General features: G+C 39.1%; 1 protein-coding gene across 13 annotated transcripts in view; it reads right to left on the bottom strand.

The window, feature by feature from the left end:
• The window catches only part of Fip1l1 (factor interacting with PAPOLA and CPSF1), a 61,692-nt gene that overhangs the window by 2,265 nt on the left and 40,664 nt on the right, over positions 1-18,763 (bottom strand). For 6 of the 13 annotated variants that reach the window (XM_021163804.3, XM_021163805.3, XM_021163806.3 and 3 more), the window contains 4 exons: positions 9,320-9,346; positions 7,332-7,386; positions 6,187-6,242; positions 2,823-3,042 (listed from right to left, as the gene is read on the bottom strand). In XM_021163804.3, the coding sequence (XP_021019463.1) occupies positions 2,823-3,042; positions 6,187-6,242; positions 7,332-7,386; positions 9,320-9,346 (358 nt within the window). The remainder of the gene's footprint in view (positions 1-2,822; positions 3,043-6,186; positions 6,243-7,331; positions 7,387-9,319; positions 9,347-18,763) is intronic. The other 7 variants (XM_021163808.2, XM_085836762.1, XM_021163810.2 and 4 more) reach the window with 3 other exon arrangements.

Below are 18,763 nucleotides of genomic sequence, written 5' to 3'. Positions count from 1 at the left end.
TTTTTATAAATATATATAATATATTTTTGATATATGGGGGAAAATCTTATCTGTAAAGCATTGGCCATATAGTAAAGATTCCAAGAATATATAGCTCACAGTGGCTTCTACAGAAGACAGACAAAAGAGGTTAATAATTTTTTTAAGTGTTTGCTTTTTACCAGCAGACACAGTACAACTTGCATCATGTGCAGAATAATAAACATGAAGGAAAGAAAGCCATCAACACCTGCATCCCCACACAGACCACACAACCTGTATATCTCAGCTACCTCACCCGCACCCGTCTCTGTCCCTGCCTTCTGTGTACATTAATGATGACATGTGGCTAAAAACTTCAAATGCATGCATACAAATTACAGCTTATTTTCTGGGGATTACACACATGTACTACCATGCGGGGCTTTTCCCTTTTTTGTGCCTGACACAAAATTCAAGATTTTAAAACCCAGTATTAGACAATTCTGTTATTTAAAATAAACATCTTTTAGAATACTGTCAAAAGCTTTAGTTTTAAAAAATAATTAGGAATTTGTATGCAGCAACAAGATGCTCAAGAATCTGCCTGGGAATAACAGGCTCAGGGGAAAGCATACGCTGTAGAGAAGAACAAACCAGCCTGTGACCACCTAGCAAAAGGAGTGGTTAGTAATGATATTTACAGTGCCAGAACACACTGCTGCCCAAATAATGACTGGGATATATTAAGACTGTACAGCCATACTACTGACAGGCAGTGCAGAGCGGCAGTGTGCACATACATGCGCAGCGTGACCTAAGCCTGAGCCCCAGGAATGCTGAACTTCACTCCTTTAAACCTCAAGGCTTCTCATCTGTCAATCTTTTCAAGGTTTCCTTGAGACCAACAGGAATGTTTATAAAGTGCTTGGTGTGAGAGTAAGCAGTCAGTGAGTGGAATTCTTGCCCTGAAAGGACATCAGTGGGGAAAGGTACTTGCTGCCAGGTGGCACCTAAGTTTGATCCTCAGTCTTCATATTGTAGAGGATGGAATTGACCCCTGCGAGTTGTCCTCTGAGCTCTCAGGGGCTCCAGGGGATGACCATGTGCACAGAGCACATCATAAAGACATGGAATTCTTCAAGGAGTTTAGTGCTTACATTTCAGAAGCAGACTATTTCCTATAAAGGTTTCTGGGGCTCTAATAATTCTCTCCAAGGTAAAAACAAAAACCAGTACAGAGACAAATGAATATTATAACTAAATCCATCAACAAATGAGGTTTTCTTTGTAATGACTCCAACTAAGCTTGCATGAAATACCGACGGCCAGTTACTGCACAGCTCATTATGTGTAGCCCCTCTTTTCCCTTTGCCCTCGAGCCAATTCTTGGTGCCCTTGAATGCTGTAGACAGTCACATGAGCAACAGATTGTTGGGGAGTTGGCCCTTCATGAAAACAGCAGCCGCGCCCCATCCCTTCTGATACTCGCCATAGTGCAAAGGTCACTCCAGGCCTGGAACTCGTTAGAGCACATTTTCTAACATCCTATAGCAACCAGTCTTATTTCTGGCCCTCAATTAAACTGCCTTAAAAACAGATGTTAAAACTGCTCTCTAATTTTCAAAACAGTGACCCTGTAATTTGTAATGCGACACATACTACATATGTTTTGCTTTTAGAATATTTTTGTCAGTCTTTAGAAACAGCTTTTACCTCCCATGAGTATGTCCTAGGACAATTTCCCTAGGACAAGTGAGAACAGAGAACTCCTCTACCTTTTGCTTTTCTGGCCTCAAGCTTTTTCTTAAATTTAAGTAATGCCTTAAAACTCAGCAACCTGAAAATGAACACATGGTTTAACCACTAACATTTTCCAATTTAGCAGAAAGTCAGCAGCCCCTGTGCGTGTGTGCATACGGTGTGCGATGCAAGAATCTTCTTCCAAGGCATTTCTGCACTAAGATCCTTGACTGTGACACATACATTTTACAGACAATATGCTACTTCAGAGGTACATTTCAACCACATTGGAAACTAGACAACTTCCTGAAAAAACTCCTGCCCTTGAACATAGGCAGAGCTGTGCGTGTCGGTGGCTGTGGCCAGCACTGTCCGTCCCACTTACATGTACATGCTATACTGTCATTTACCTATTTGATCAATAAAGTTGTATTAAATATCTACTATGTGTCAAGTCATGAGAAAACAGGGTGGGAGAAAAGGTATTTTCATCATCTTTTCTAGTCCTTTGTCATACACTCTTTGAGTCAGCTTAACAGTTCTATGAATTTAATGTGTAAAGACAATGTATGAATATTTATGTATTTTAGGAAACAGCACTATTTCTGGCTTAGAACAGGACTCAAAATGTCACTCACATGAATGAGACATTAAAAAAAAATAAATGGGACAATCAGTAAATCGGTATTTTTTAACTCACAATACATAAAGTGGAAATTTTATTTGAAAACAATATATATTAGGACTGTATATGAATTACCAACTAATTAAACTTATCTAACACAGGATCGAGACTAGCTTGAAGAGTACATGGCTCTGCAGGTACTCGATTCTTCATGTGGCCTAATCATAAGCAATCATTGAGAAATCATGTTTAGGTGACAAGACGGAAACCTGTGAGGTGATATAAACTTCCTTTAAAGGCCAAGTGAACAACATGGTGTGAAAATTGCTGCTTACAGTACTTGGAATCCTCAAGAACAAATGAGTATGATTTCAAAATGGCTTTTCTAACCACACCTTGAATACTCCTTTCCCAGGTGAACTGGAATTCATCTCCTCACAGCAAATAAAACTGAGTAAAAATGAAGTGCACTCAAGGCCCCGCACACCCAACAAACCTGTTGAAAACACTTGGGGTGGGGCTGTGGTCGCGCTCTCGCTCCCGCTCCCGGGTGCGTTCCCTTTCTCTGTCCCGGTCCCGCTCTCGCTCTCTGTCTCGGTCTCTCTCCCGGTCTCGATCTCGGTCTTTTTCTCTCCGTGCATAATAGTCCCACTGCTTGGTGGTGTCCACAAGGCTAGGCCATGAGGGAGCAGAACTGGTAAGGTGGGGAAAGGCGACTAAAGGAAAAAGCACATTAAAGGCACAGGTTATGGGATGCAGCATTATACTCTGCTTACTTTCCAATATCAAAAACAGAAACAAGAAGACACTGTTTGTTCCCCAGCACCCACAGGGCACCTCACAACCATCTTAACTCCAGTTCCAGGGTATCTGACTACTCTTCTGTTTTCCATGGGCACCAAGGATGCTTGTGGTTGACATATAGGCAAAATACTCATTCTCAAAAAATAAAATAAATTTTAAATATTTCTTTAAACAGAGAGACTGGGCCTATCTATATGAAACTGGGTTACAGGGAACACGCTCTTCAGGAGGACTGTGGGTCACAAGTCTCTTCTTCTTTGATTCATTTCTGTCCTGCCATCAGGTGAATGGTGTGGCTTCATTATACACCACCACCACACTAGGCTTAAGAGTCATGGGCTAAGTTATGGGTGTGAACCTTTAATCTGTGAGCCAAAATAATGATTTTAAAAAAGCTTGTCTCCTAATATTCTTAAAAAACTGATTTTTAAACTAGGTCTCACTTCATAAGCAGTCTTCAGATCACATACAGCGAAGATATTATTTTATGTTGCTCAGGGGTACAAGGATGAATTATAAAATCTAAAATAAATAAAACGAAGGTAAAAACAGAACAGCAAAGAAGCTCTGTCTGTTGCCTTTATTGTAAAGCTTCACCTGGCTAAGATTAGGGGAATCCCTTCCTCTCCTTCTCTCAGTTTTATAATTAGCTTTTAACTAAAGGCTTGTCCCTGGAAGGAGAGCTGGTAGCTATACAGTCAGTCAGTGGGAGATCCTACTCCCTAACAGTAAAACAAACACCCGTCACTCTGAGAAGGAGTTGAGTTCTTAATTATCCATTTGAAAGAATTCTCCAAGGCTGGGCCAGTGCTATCAGGTATGACTTTCTGATATGGGCTAGTTGCTGTCTCACCTGTACTGAAGCAAACACATGGGACAGAGTGACAGAAACTCCCGATGCCATCGAAAAGGTAAAACCCAAACAGACGAACTCAATGAATGATGCTTAGGGAATGCTTACATATCATAGATACTGTGCTAAACTTCAACTCTAGCTCCAGTTTACAAGACGAAAATATTCTAATTCATCCAAGGTTATCTAAGGTAAGCTGGACCCAAGATCCAAGCACAGGCAACCACAGAGCTCATGATTCAACAATTATTTTGTATTGCTACAGGGTTACAAAAGAGGGAGGGATCTTGTACCCTGCTGGAGATGGTAGAGATTGTGAAAATGGTGGCTAACACTGGGACACTTAGAAAAGAGCTGGACAGGTGCCTCGAGGTAAACCCACAGCCTTAGGGGAATGTTTGACTTTCAGTCTAACGACTAAGCATGGCACCAGGACAGATTCTACCACAGAAATGCTTTCTAAGTCCATAAATATTTCTTCCACCTTCAATGGTGGAAACAGGCCATCATAATGTCCACTTCCGGATGAGTGCTGTAGAGAGACTAGCCATGCTACTCTGAAACACAGGTCCCATGAATGGTGATGAGGTAAAGGCATTTGAGAAGCCACATATCTAAGAAAAGCTCTCTACCTGTTCCCATATGCCACAAGCAGGAAGTCAAGTCCACAAAGGCTCAGGTACATCTCTTGCTTTCTTTATTCATCACAGGAGATCATTAGCCTGGAGACCTAGCACTAGGTCTTCTCATTATTATTGGCTTTATTTCATTATCCTTTCAGCAGTGGGGACTGAACCCAGGCCCTCACTCATACACTCATATATTCTATCACGGAACCACAGCCTGAGCCACTAATCTATTCAATTAGTCAGAACCAATGAGTTTAACTAGAATTTTTTTTTTTTTTTCTCGAGACAGGGTTTCTCTGTGTAGCCCTGACTATCCTGAAACTCACTCTGTAGACCAGGCTTGTCTCAAACTCAGAAATTCGTCTGCCTCTACCTCCCAAGTGCTGGGATTAAAGGTGTGCGCCAACCACTGCCTGGCTTAACTAGAGTTTCTTACAGTAGCATGGATGGGGTATTATTTACAGGCACACTGGCTATGAAATGCCCCTCCCCCCTAGCTGAGTGACCAGCTGCATCCACACCCTAGGGTAAGGTGGGACCTCTTATGGAATGCTGATGGGCCTGGTTATTTGCTTTGATCAAAGTTCATGTGTGAGTGCAATGGCTGTGTCATACCTGGAGGACAGGCAGTGCTTTACAGAATTCCACCCTATCTCCTCCAACCTGACCCTTCCATGGGTGACTCAGAGGTCCACTTAGGAATGGGCACTCAACGGGTAGTTTTGGATCTCTCATTTACTATCTTTGCTGCAGACGCCATCTAATTCAGACTCTTGTAAGCTTCTCTTTCATGCCACACGGTGAGACAAGCTCACCATGCTTGTGTCTGTCTTTGTGAGTGGGTTTCACCTAACAACTGTGTACAGGGTTGTTCTCCCCACCTGTTGACCTGCTCAGTGTCCATTGCAGGGACTCAGGACCTCATTGGAGAAAGAACCCGCAAAAAGGAATATGGCAAGAGAACTCAAGTGGAGCTAAAATAGCATATGACCTTAGTTCCTGAGGCAGTGGCAGTCTATGAGAGGTTGAAGTCATCCTACTCTGGGAGAAAGGCACCATCAAGTAGCATCGCGTTGCTACAGGAGAATCCTTCATAAAAAATGCAACATATAGGAAACTCCACTATAATATTAAGATATTGCCACAGCTAACAGCCACCACCCCGACGGAAGCAAGACCCTTCACAAACAAAAAGACTGACTCACTGAAGGGCTCGAGTCATCACTAGCATTTTTAGCAGCAACAACAAAAATTCATATATGTGTATATATATGAGCCTGAGATAAATCCTAAACAGCTTCAGGATGAGCTGAGCTTGCAATACCTATTGTGCCATAATTTTTTTTTTGTTTTTTGTTTTTTTGAGACAGGGTTTCTCTGTGTAGCTTTGGTTGTCCTGGAACTCACTCTGTAGACCAGGCTTCTGAAAGCAGTCTGTCAGATATACAGACCTAATTCTTTCAACTGCTATTTCTTAGTGACTCTGCTAACTTAAGCCAAAAAAACATGTTTCTATTTCAGTACCAAGATATATTCTGCTGATTGGCAGTGGATCTCGGTGGTGAGAAACTTACCATTGCCATAGGGAAACGCTCGTGCAGAACGGCTGTCATACCCAGAGGAATGGCCACTGTGGAGGAAAGAACTATCTTTATATCTAATGCAAATATGTATTCAATCTTAATAGTTCAATGGAAACAAAAGGAGAGCAAGGCACAATTAAGTCTGAAAATCTGTTACAAGGTCTTGTTATTTTTAATATAGCATAGACTTTTTTTTACCTCAAAAACCTTAGACCCAGTAGCTACTTGCTGGTACTGTTCAGCCTAACTCATGCAATCAATTTCAGCTGGCTCAGTGAGATAGGGACAATCAGAGACTAAAGAAATGTTTGAGGTTTAAAATTTAATCTTAAAAAATTGGGTTTAATGACTCTAAGTTATAAATCCTCAGTAATTAGTACATTAGATAGAACATTCTGATTGAGAAACAAGTGTGTATTTAATAAGAACATGATGACAACTACATCCTCACCTCTCACAATTTGCTTCCTGGAGCAGCACTTTGAAAACTACACGGATGGCTAGATGCCACCATACTAAGTGAACCCAATTTTCCTTTGCTTTTACATAGTTGGACTCTGACTTTTTAGACTATCGACACTCAGAGTGAAGTAATGGAATAGCTGCCGTTCACTAGTGAGTTCTGCCTGCTGAGCTGTGTGCCCTTCTAATCCGCACAATGAAGTCTAGAGAGACAGTAAGCTAGCCACACTGATGGGAAATCCTAAGAGGTAAACACAAACTGTCGGGGGAATACTCTTCAATACAGGAGGTCTTAGCTAAGAAAACTAAGTACAAGACAGGAGAAAATAAGGCTACTGCCTTAGGGGACAGCTCGGTCGGTCCATAAGGAAACAGAGATGCAGCACGGTAGTGGGAAGAAAACAGCTTTTCTTTTTATTACAGTACAGTAACAGCTGTTCTTTCCTCTTTCCAATAGATAAACATTTATTATTAATAATTTTTAACAAACTGTTTTTCTTTTTCTTTTCCCTGTTTTGATATTAGGCTATAATTTCATAAAAGTAATTAATACAGATTAAACTTATGTACAGACAGGTGCTATATCTATTAGAAAATGCAAGCAGAGACATATTTGTAAGGCTCTGCTGCAAGGCTGTCAGTGATCAACAACTCAGAGCACCACAATGCTTTACCTTTCTATTGTTGGTATAAGAGATGGAGGTGGGGCGCCTGGTGGAGGGGGAAAACCTGAAACATTTAAGCAAAAGTAAGATATTAACAGGACACATATGTAATATTAAGAGTGAAACACAGTTGCTGAGTATCACTAATATTTTCTGAGGACACAAACGTGCTTCACTACGTCATAACGAACAGGAAAACATAAAGCTGAAACTTATAAACAGGTTTTTAGAGCAATAACGTTGTTAATTAACAGTCTGGTCTAACACACAGAGCACAAACTGTCAGGACACCCGGTCTTATTTTCAGCACCACACACAGCCCATTTTGTCTGTCTAAGAAAGTTACTTTCAGAGCCTTACCTTTTCCACATAAAATATACAGTAGCAGTGTTGCCATCAGATTATGTTTTGAAGAAACACAAATAAAATAGCATTTACCTCATTGAAAAGTATTCAGTCTCAGATTGATAGAACTTCCTTTAAAGCATGTCATTTGTAAATCAAATCTAGCCAGTAAATAGATGTGTTCATAGCAATAAAATCTGACATGAAATGTTCTTTAAATAACAGAACCCAACAGACTACTTTACAAAGCAAGGCACATAATGGAATTTTTTGATTAGTCTGGAGGCAAATAATCTGTACTTTTGTCTTGTGTGGTCAGCACCCTAAATCACTTACATAGCTACATGAAATGCCACAGAACAACACGGCTAAAAGGGGCCTCACTCAGCATGTCATCTCCTCTATACTTTCAGAGTATGACACAGCACCACAGCCCAAGCAAGACTTCACAGTTCCACAATTCAAGAGACCTATTTTTTCCCCAGGTTTTAAGAACCTCCACTATTAGGAAATGCATCAAATTCAACAGTCTCAATCCTTTGCCCTCAAGTTCACGTCCTGATGGAGACAAGTCCACTTCTATACCCCAACTATCTTCTACTTATTGGCAACTTTCCTGATGACTCAATGCCTCCTTCTCAGTGCTCTCTGGGGACACGAATCTCAGTTCTCTCATTCTTCTCAGACTTCATTAAATCACTCTTTAGCCCCTTTTCAGACTATGTAAGTTTACTATGCTTGTCACTCTGTCCCTCTTCTACTAACATCAAGACGAGCCCAGGCTTGGCAGTTACAGCAGGAGTCCTCGAGTCCACGTCATACACAACAGAGGCTCACAGCCAGACTGTCTTTCAGACTACAGATACAACAGTCCCGTAGCCTTCCTCTGCTCAGCCTTTTCTCAGCCACATCCACAGTCAGTGACTGGTAGTCCTAGCTAGGCAGGAACTAACCTTTGCAATCTAAACTTCGTTTTCTGCTCATCCAGTTAGTTTTGAATTGAGACCCACTCTCCTCAGCAAAATCACTACTGACGTTCTTCACACTCCTTGGTTTTTACACTGAACTCCGTAACTAATCTTTCCACCATTATACTGTAAAAAGTAACTGACAGAAATGGAAAGGACAGGCTGGGCTACACAAACGCTCCTACTGACTACACCATCCCAAGGCCCAATATTCACCACTCTAAGAACAAGTGCTCAGCTAGTTATTAAGCCATACAATTGCTGTGTTGGCTAAAACGTATTTTCTCATGACAATGAAATTATGACAGTGGGTAAACAACCAGAAACCATGATAAAGTCAAGATAAATTTTTTCTTTTCTTTTTGAATCACTTTTACATATAATAAAAGTCAATGATCTAAAAGGCTTTTCAAACAGCAATTTTACTTTACATCATCTACCGTTTTTCCTCACAGACTGTGAAGGTGAGAATTTCGAATTCTATAGACATGGGTAAGACAAGTTTAAGAAAACCAAACTGTCTTAGTGCTGGAATGAAGCAAAGGCAGAGCTGAAAATAGGACCTTGAAATCCCGGTGAGCTAGTGTACATTCTAACCACATCAACACCGGCCCTCCTGTAACTATAAAGCTTGAAATTTCATGTTCATTAACAATGATGGAGAAGACATGAAAAAGGTTTTACCTGGAGGTGGTACAGTTATTGGAATACCTAAAAAACAAGTGATGAAATTTAATATAGTAACTGGATTTCAGAACCTGTTATGTTTTTATGCCATCACCAAAACAAACTTTGAAATAAAACCCCTGACTCCGGGTCCTGGCTTAGCACTCAAGAGAAGCGCTCCGTTTTCTTGTGAACCAACAATTCAAATACAGCATCCAACTTTCCTGATGAAAAACTAGTCTAACAACTCCATAACAAGATTGTCCCACTAGTTGGAATCACAAATGAAGTTAAAAGGCACATCACTTAAAAAAAAGCACACTTGTGATACACAAAATCAAACTCCGTAACGTTGAAAAGCTCACTAAATTTGGTCACGAGAATTCGGTTTTGTTAGTTTAACATTTTAGTGGAAATCCTGCAGGGAAAGAAAGATTCAGGCTATCATCCACTTTTGAAAAGGCCAGTGTGGGCTACTCAAGTGTGAAACCTGTTTTACTGCTATAACCAGGAGCCAATAGTCAATGCTTTCTTTGATTTGTGGAAGTAGAAAGGGTACAGGAAACTTATATGGGCAGACAGACAGACAGACAACGTACACACACACATACACAAACACACACTAATGTAAGCATAGATAGATGACTGCCTTTTAGAGGTGTTAGCAAAATAAAATGAGTATTCTCTACTATGTGTAAACATTATAAACTTTAAGAAATAAACTATACATGAACATTCTAAATTTACACTGGCCAAATGTTCCTGATAAGTAATAAGCATCTAAAATTAAATCCAAAATTTAAGAAATACATGAAAGCCAACATGCAAACTGGAACTACTTTTAGTTGAAAAAAAAATAGTGATCTCAAATAACAAAACAAGAAAAAAATTTGAAACAACCTTCTCATTAAAAGTTTTATATTATAAACTCCATTGTCCAGTTTTATTAAATCCTATCTTTAAAACAGTGTCAAAATAGCTCAAAGGAGGGGGCAATCAAATTCATTTACTAGCTGTATGCAAGTGAACAGAAGCACTTTCAAATGTTTTCATGAGCAGAGAAGGCTACTGCTAGCTTATTTAAATTACTCTGGCAGACATGTTTTATTGGAGTGAGGCTTTCATGAGTAAGAGCTTAAGACAGCACATGGCCTTGCACCACAGACACAAGTACCTGATCAAACACTGTGAAAAGATATGGAAGGCGGCCATGGCAGTCGCAACCTACAAAGCCAACCCACAGCAAGCACAATGTCATCGACCCCAAGGTTTCATCTTGATGCTTCTCGTGTCACTGAAATCTAAGGCTCTAACAGAGAACCAAGAATCCCAAACGCAAAGTTAACGAGAGAAGGTGGAAGGGAGGGAGAAGAGTGTGTATATTCTTTACAATGGCACAAATAACTCTACCGAGCCTTACTATCTGAGTTTGTTTTCACATGCAATACATGAATGCATCTGTGCTGTTTTTAATGTGTAGCCCAGTGCCAGACCAGTTCCCTCTCTGTGCTACTATCAGTCAAGTAACATTACCAAAACATGTTTATGAGTAGCAAGCAGTACTTTAGCCAAACCTACTAAAAGGAGAATTTGTGTGTTTGTGTTGGGGGCGGGGGAGGGGAGGGGGGGGGAAACACTTGCTGTCAAGGGTCTTCCTCAAAAGCACGTTAAGTGGTGAGAACAAGTGCAGAAGGCACGTGGCCACATGACCTTTTCTCCAGAAGCAGTTGGTTAGCTTTATGTCAAAGTGACACAAGTTGGTATCACTTGAGAAGACAGCCTCAACTGAGAAACTGCCTCCATAGGACTCGCAAATCTGTCCAACAGTTTCCTAAACAATGATTGCTGTGGGCAGATCTTGGCTCATGGTGGGGACCCTGAAGAGGGCCCAGAGTTGTGTCAGAAAGAAGGCTGAGCAAACCAGGAGGCACAAGCCAGTAAAGTCTACTTCAGCTCCTGCCTTGAGTTCCTGCCCTGACTTCCTTTGGTGATAGAATGTGATGTGGAAGTGTAAGCCAAATAAGCCCTTTCCTCCTCCTGTTGCTTTTGGTCACAGTACTTTATCACAGCATTAGAAACCTTAACTCAAACAATTATAATCTGCCTTTAATTTTAATCCTACTATAGTAATATCCTACAAAAGATTTTTAGAAACCATCTGGAACTAAGAACAGAGTTTAAAAAAAAAAACGCTATATCCAGTTATATATAGAAAGCTTGTATGCTAGAAAGGGCTTTTCCAAGGGAGATCTTTATTTATGTAAGGTTTTACTTCAGTGTAAACAACTGGTTGTGGAAAAGGACTAGAAAGCAGATGAAAATACTCCTTGGCAAACCAGATACAGTTCCAAGCAATAATTAAGGAAGTTTAATAACTAATACAATAGAAATCCACATTTCAATGTAAAGATCTCTCGTATTTAACTTTTTAAAAAACAAAAACAAAATAAGTGACAGAAAATTCATTCCAAAAATCCCTTTTTGTCTACAATGGAAATCTACATTTTAACTTAAAGATCTCTAGTATTTAACTTTTTAAAAAACAAAAACAAGTGACAGAAAATTCCTTCCAAAACTCCCTTTCTTTCCTTCCCTGGACAACTCCAACAGACATAAACATACAAATCAAGTACTTTGCTTCTGTTATGTTTGTATGTATGTTTGTATGTATACATAGTTGCAAGTGTCTGTCTGTCTTATTTTGCTATGAGACAATGTAGCCCTGGCTAGCCTGAAACTCTCTAGGGAAACAGGCTGGCCTGGAAGTCATAGATACCTACCTGTATTTGACTTCTAAGTGCTGAGACTAAAGGCGGTGACACCACCTCTAGCCCTAGATTTAATTATCTGAAAAAATGATGACTTGCCTGGAGTGCTGTCTGTAACAGTAGTCTATTAAAAACCTCACAAACCATCCACATTTAAGCACTTCCTTGCATCAGAATCACCTACAATGTGACTGCTGAGACATTCTAGACTTTCTCATTCAAAATGGCCAAGGCAAAAAAACAAAACAAAACACAAAACTGCATTCTCAAGAAATCCTCAGATGAGGTTGTTATGCTGAGACCAGCATAACACTGGATTATAACCCACACTTCTAATCTTAACTTCTGAGAGACTCAGGTATACAGTTGAAAATTAAAATCAACTTCAAATTTTTATGAAACAAAGGCATTGACACATGACAGTAAAAGAGGGAGGTACAACAGGATAAAGACATACAGACACACAGAAAGAATATTTAGTAGCTATGTAGTAGCTTTTCCAATATGTCATGACTATTCCTAAATGTAAAAGAGAGTCAGGGAAGGACCTAAAATTCCACCTAGGGAACTGAGGCAAATAAAGAGGCGGTATTCCTGCTAAATATTAAAAAAGAAAGACAAAAATGACCTGTATGAGGGATTTCCACAAAATTCTCTGAAGACACACATAAAAAAAAAAAGGTAAGAGAAGAGAAGAGAAGATTAGATTGTAAGTAAATTCATTTTTACCAGTAATTTATAGAAACATGCTTTGCAGCTTCTGGCACAGTCCCACAATTCCTTTCTCCTGGTACAAATGCCTTCCCACACTTCTGGCATTTGAATCCTCTTTTAAGTGAGAGGGACTTCATTACACAGACACCACAACACCAGCAACAAAACAAAACAAAACACCCCCTCTTCCCACCAAGGCCAAAGCCATGACTAGGCTACAAAGGCAGAGAGAGACATCTGCTGGCACTCTTTCAATTAGCACCTCAGATGTTGACAACCACAGCCAGTGAGGAACTTTAGCCCACAACCCAACAGAGAAGAAAGGGATAGAGAAGGAGGTCTCAAGCAGTTTAGAGTTCCTGGTCAGATGTCAAATAGCCAGCCCCAGGCTACTATAACCAGCAAAACTCACAATTACCATAGACGGAGAAAACAAGATATACCATGACAAAACCAAATTTACACAATATCTTTCCATAAATCCAGCCCTACAAAAGATAATGGATGGAAAACGCCAACACAAGGAGGGAAACTATACCCTAGAAAAAGCAAGAAAGTAATCTTTCAATAAATCCAAAAGCAGATAGCCACACAAACATAATTACACCTCTAACAACAAAAATAACAGGAAGCAACAATCAATTCTCGTTACTATCTCTTAACATCAATGGACTCAATTCCCCAATAAAAAGACAAAGACTAACAGACTGGCTATTTAAACAGGACCCAGCATTTTGCTACATTTATGAACATACCTCAGTGACAAAGACAGACACTACCTCAGAGTAAAAGGTTGGAAAATAATTTTCCAAGCAAATGGTCCCAAGAAACAAGCTGGAGTAGCCATTCTAATACAGAATAAAATCAACTTTCAACCAAAAGTTATCAAAAAAGATAAGGAAGGACACTTCATACTAGTCAAAGGAAAAACCTACCACGGTGAACTCTCAATTCTGAACATCTATGCTCTAAATGGAAGGGCACCCACATTCATAAAAGAAACTACTAAAGCTCAAAACACACATTGAATCCCACACAATAATAGTGAGAGACTTCAAAGACTACAGCAAAGGACAGATCATGGAAACAGAAACTAAACAGAGACACAGTGAAACTAATAGATGTTATGAACCAAATGGATCTAACAGATATTTATAGAACATTTCACCCTAAAGCAAAAGAATATACCTTCTTCTCAGCACCTTATGGTACCCACTCCAAAACTGACCATATAACTGGTCACAAAACAGGCCTCAACAGATACAAGAAGATTGAAATTATCCCATGCACCCTATCAGATCAGGCTGGTCTTAAATACCAACAAAAACAATGGAACGCACACGTATACATGGAACCTGAACAACACTCTACTCAATGATAACTTGGTCAAGGAAGAAATAAAGAAGTTTAAGGCTCTTTAGAATTTAATGAAAATGAAGACACATCATACCAAAACGTATAGGACACAATGAAAACAGTGGTAAGAGGAAAACTCATAGCTCTAAGTGCCTCCAAAAAGAAACTGAAGAGAGCTTACTCTTGGCAGCTTGACAGCACACCTGAAAACTCTAGAACAAAAAGAAGCAAATACACCCAAGAGGAATAGGAAACAGGAAATAAACTCAGGGCTGAAATCAACCAAATAGAAACAAAAAGAACTATACAAAGAATCAACCAAACCAGGAGCTGGTTCTTTGAGAAAAATCAACAAGATAGATAAACTCTTAGCCAGACTAACCAAAGGGCAGAGACAGTATCCAAAATAATAAAACCAGAAATGAAAAGGTAGCCCTAATAATGAAATATATCTTAAAATAATTATTCTGTCATTTGAATATTAACAGTTGAAAATATTAATCATGTTCTACAAACAAACAAAAAGAGTTGCATTGGTCATGGTGTCTCTTTACAGCAACAGAAACCCTAAGACAGTTGCACCAGCTCTGACCACTCATGGTCTTAATATAAAATGATGAGCTCATTCTCCATATAAAATGAAACACCCAGGATTGTTTACACAGATCCTGAGTAGATGTTTCCTCTATAAAATGGCATACTTAAAGTGCCTACCTCATACAGTATAGCCCTAAGACAAATTTAAATCCATGTATTTTAAATTTAAATTATGTATGTTGATGCATTTATGTGTAATACATTTTAAATACACATTAAATATTTATTTGGAATAAATTAAATATGCATAAATAAAATCTTTAAGAAAACATAATGCATACCTATCTTTTATTTTTTAAGTCCAAAACAAAGATAAAAAACCGGCAGCATTATATGAGTTCTGCTTCCTGTTTCTCACTAATTCCAAATCCCATCAGTAGTATAACATAAGGCTAGAAAATCCTGACTTAGGTTTCATGTTTCCTACTTTAAGCCAAAGTCAGAGGCTTGGATAAAGACAATAAGTGAATGTGCAGTGTTTTTGAATATCATTTAACAGAAATGCTTTACAAATTAGAATTTGAACATACACACACACAAATACTGAACATTACAGAATGTTATGAACTACTGTTTGTTTTTAATGAGTAAACCAACTAAATTGCACAAGAAAGTCATGGTAAAATAAACGTAATAAAATGCTATAACAACAAAATGTAAATGATCGAGTTTCCAGCATATCTTATCCAAAAAGCTCTATTTTTTAGGATCACTCAATCATCAAACTCATAAAATTTAATTCCTGCAGAAAATTAAATTCTATCTCCAACTCAAACATATTTGATAGAAATGCCAATATTTAATTTATTTATTTTGGGGATTTTGCAACAGGGTTTCCACATAGCCCTGGATGTCTTGGACAAGACAGCCTTGAATTAGAGATCAGCCTGCCTCTCCCTTCTAATTGCTGTGATTAAACTTAACACCACCATCCCGCAAATGTCAATACTTTAAAGAAAACTTATAGCTGATTTTTATCAGCTCTTCTATACTCATGATGTTACTGGAAGAACAGAATAAAAGAAAGGCAGATATTAAAACCGTAACCTAAACTCTACAAACCGCAGTGCCAACTGTACACTGAACGTAACAATTTAGGCTGAGGACATAGCTAACTTGGTCCAGTACTTGCACAAAGCTTGGATGTGTGGTCCCCAGAATCCCATAAACTGGGAGTGAGATTCGGTATATCTGAAATCTCAGCACTCTCACGGTGGAAACAAGAGGACCTGAAGCTTAAAGTCACCCTTTGCTACTCAGGCCCTACTTTAAAAACAAACAAAAAAACCCAATCAAGCAAGCAAACAAACAAACAAACAAAAAAAACCAATTAGTTGTGGAACTCACACACACCTAAAATCTCAACACCTGGGGAGGCTGAGGCAGGAGGATTGCCAGGAGTCTGAGGCTAACATTGACTAGAGATCCTTCCAAACATGTTGTTATGGGCAAGGGTTGGTGATTAAAGTGCTTGCTGTGCAAGCATGATGACCTGAGATTACAGCCATGAAAAGGTGGAGCACAAAGGCTGCATCTGTAGTCGAGGCTGGGGTAGGAGAAGACCATACAGGCAGATCTCTGGGGCTTACTGGCTAGCCAGCCTAGCAGAGTGCTCAAGCTCCAAGTTCATTCAGTAAGAGGTGAGACACTGTCTCAGAGAATAAGGCAGAGGAAAACAGAAAGAGACCTCTCACTTCCACAGTATTACAAGCAGGCAAGTATGTACATACCCACTATATACAGATATTATGATTTGAGCATCCCTATAAAAAAAGACATTAAACACCCATCTTAAGCTTTGAAATTTACATAAAACAAAAATAGAACATTAAAGCTAATTAACATTTAAAAGTGTAAATTATGATCTTTCCCTAAAATTAGTTCACCACCATCAAATTCTTCTGTTTTAGAAACAAATTAGGCTAAGCCCCACTGGATGAATTCTAAGATGACTCCTCTATAGAGTACCTAGAGAAGGCAAACTCAGGGAAAGAAAGTAGAACAGAGATGGCCAACATCTGGGGGGTGAATGTAGTTACTCTTGAACAGGTAGAAATGGGGAGCTGGGAAGGTTTTAGGTACAGTGATGCTACTAAATAAATGAGTCACAACCGGTTAGAATAATGAGCTCATTCATATGCGTGACACCAATAACTGCCATACAAAATAGTCAGTAACACCAATCATTGTAATTGTATAGTATTTTATTCTAATTTTCAGTTATTTCAAACCTGTCAGTTAAGCATAAGATAATGCAATTCCAGTGGATAGTGACACCTTAGTTGAATGGATGAAAGAACACCTAATTCTGCTCTTACAAGCTCCCAGATCCCTGAACTTGACACCGAGGACAGAACAAGTCTTCTAAGATGCTGCTATGCGTGTACACAATCCTATGACAGCCTTCTTAGTAGGTACATACCCACTTCAATGTGGTTAACAAAGAAAACAGGCCAGAAAAGTATCTGGCATTCTCTATTCTGCCATTTTCAAGTTAACTGGATAAATTTTTTTAACCTCACTAGTATCTACTTCAAGTGTCATTCTAAAACAAAACAAGTTTACAGGGTTAGGTTGTTGACGGGCTGTACTCATACCAGTGCCTTAAGAAAAGAAGCAGTCAACATATTAGATACTGCTTAGTGTTCCACTATTACTTGGAAGAGCATGGAATTATACTAATGTATTCCTGCAACAACCTCACAGAATAGAAATTTGATTCATTAGACAGTGAACAGATCTTTAATTACAGAAGCCATGACTAATCACTATTTGTTTTCAAGTTACTACTAATGTGATTATATTAAAAACGTTAGCATTCTCAGAGGTCTCCTCTGCCTTTGTCTGAAGTAGCCTCCTCTACTCTTCATTCAATGAAGGAGGTTCATACAAGTCTTCAGATGAATGTTTTGAGGAAAAGAGGAACAATACCCTTCCTGTCAACTATTTGACTATGTCTTAAAACTGTTCCTGTCAGCTTATATTTTCTGAAAAAAATTTCAGATTTATTTATGTGTATGGGTATTTCATCTAAATATATGTATGCATACCACATGCATACCCAGTGCCCCTGGAGGTCAGAAGAGAGCACCAGATACAAGAGTCACAGATGGTTGTGAGCCACCACATAGGTGCTGGGAAACAAAACCAGGTCTTCTGCAAGAGCAGCCAGCGTTCTCAACTGCTGACCCATCTCTCCAGACCTTTTCAGCTCATAATTTTAAGAACTATTTAAGAATACTCACTTATATGAGTTCTATCTATAAACCTCCACACAGAAATGACTACAAATACTAACTTCCAAAGCAAGCATAGCTAAAATACAGTTATGTAGTGATAAAAGGTGTAAGTTAGGTCTGTTCAAAGTAAATCTAGATATGCAGTCTTTCTATTTTCTTAAGAAGAAAAACTAGCCAGGTGTGGTGGCACAAGCCTTTAATCCCAGCACTCGGGAGGCAGAGGCAGGCGGATTTATGAGTTCAAGGCCAGCCTGGTCTACAGAGTGAGTTCCAGGACAGCCAGAGCTATACAGACAAAAAAACCCTGTCTCGAAAAACCAAAAAAAAAAAAAAAAAAAGAAAAAAAAAAAAACTATTATTAACAACCAAAAAATATGGACATATTCAGTTTCTCTGTTTCATTATATTTAAAAAAAATATTTTAAGAAAAGTTAACATTAAAATATATTTAAAGAAAGTCTCAAAAGGGCTTTCCCCTTTATATTTCAAAATTTCTAAAGAAAACATAAAAAAGTGTGTAAGAAATACATAGTATCTTTCAACAGGTGATACCTAAAGAGCCCCTACCCCACACAGCTTCCTTCTTGAGGTGCCTGTGATCCTACAGTCCTTTAAATTAGTGGGGACAGGCCAGTGCCTCCATGGTCTACAGCAAACAGCAACTGAAATACAGCTCCACTTTAGCTGCTATGTACCTACACATCTGATGGCTCAGGTGGTGCAAGGCTGAGGGAGTGAATTACCTGGCAAGAGGAAAGTCATCTCCTGTGGAATGCAAACATAAATGT

This window comes from Mus caroli, unplaced genomic scaffold (genome assembly GCF_978045245.1).
Source record: "Mus caroli unplaced genomic scaffold, Mus_caroli_1 scaffold_4, whole genome shotgun sequence".
Classification (NCBI taxonomy): domain Eukaryota; kingdom Metazoa; phylum Chordata; class Mammalia; order Rodentia; family Muridae; genus Mus; species Mus caroli.
This window is presented reverse-complemented; position numbering and strand designations above follow the sequence as displayed.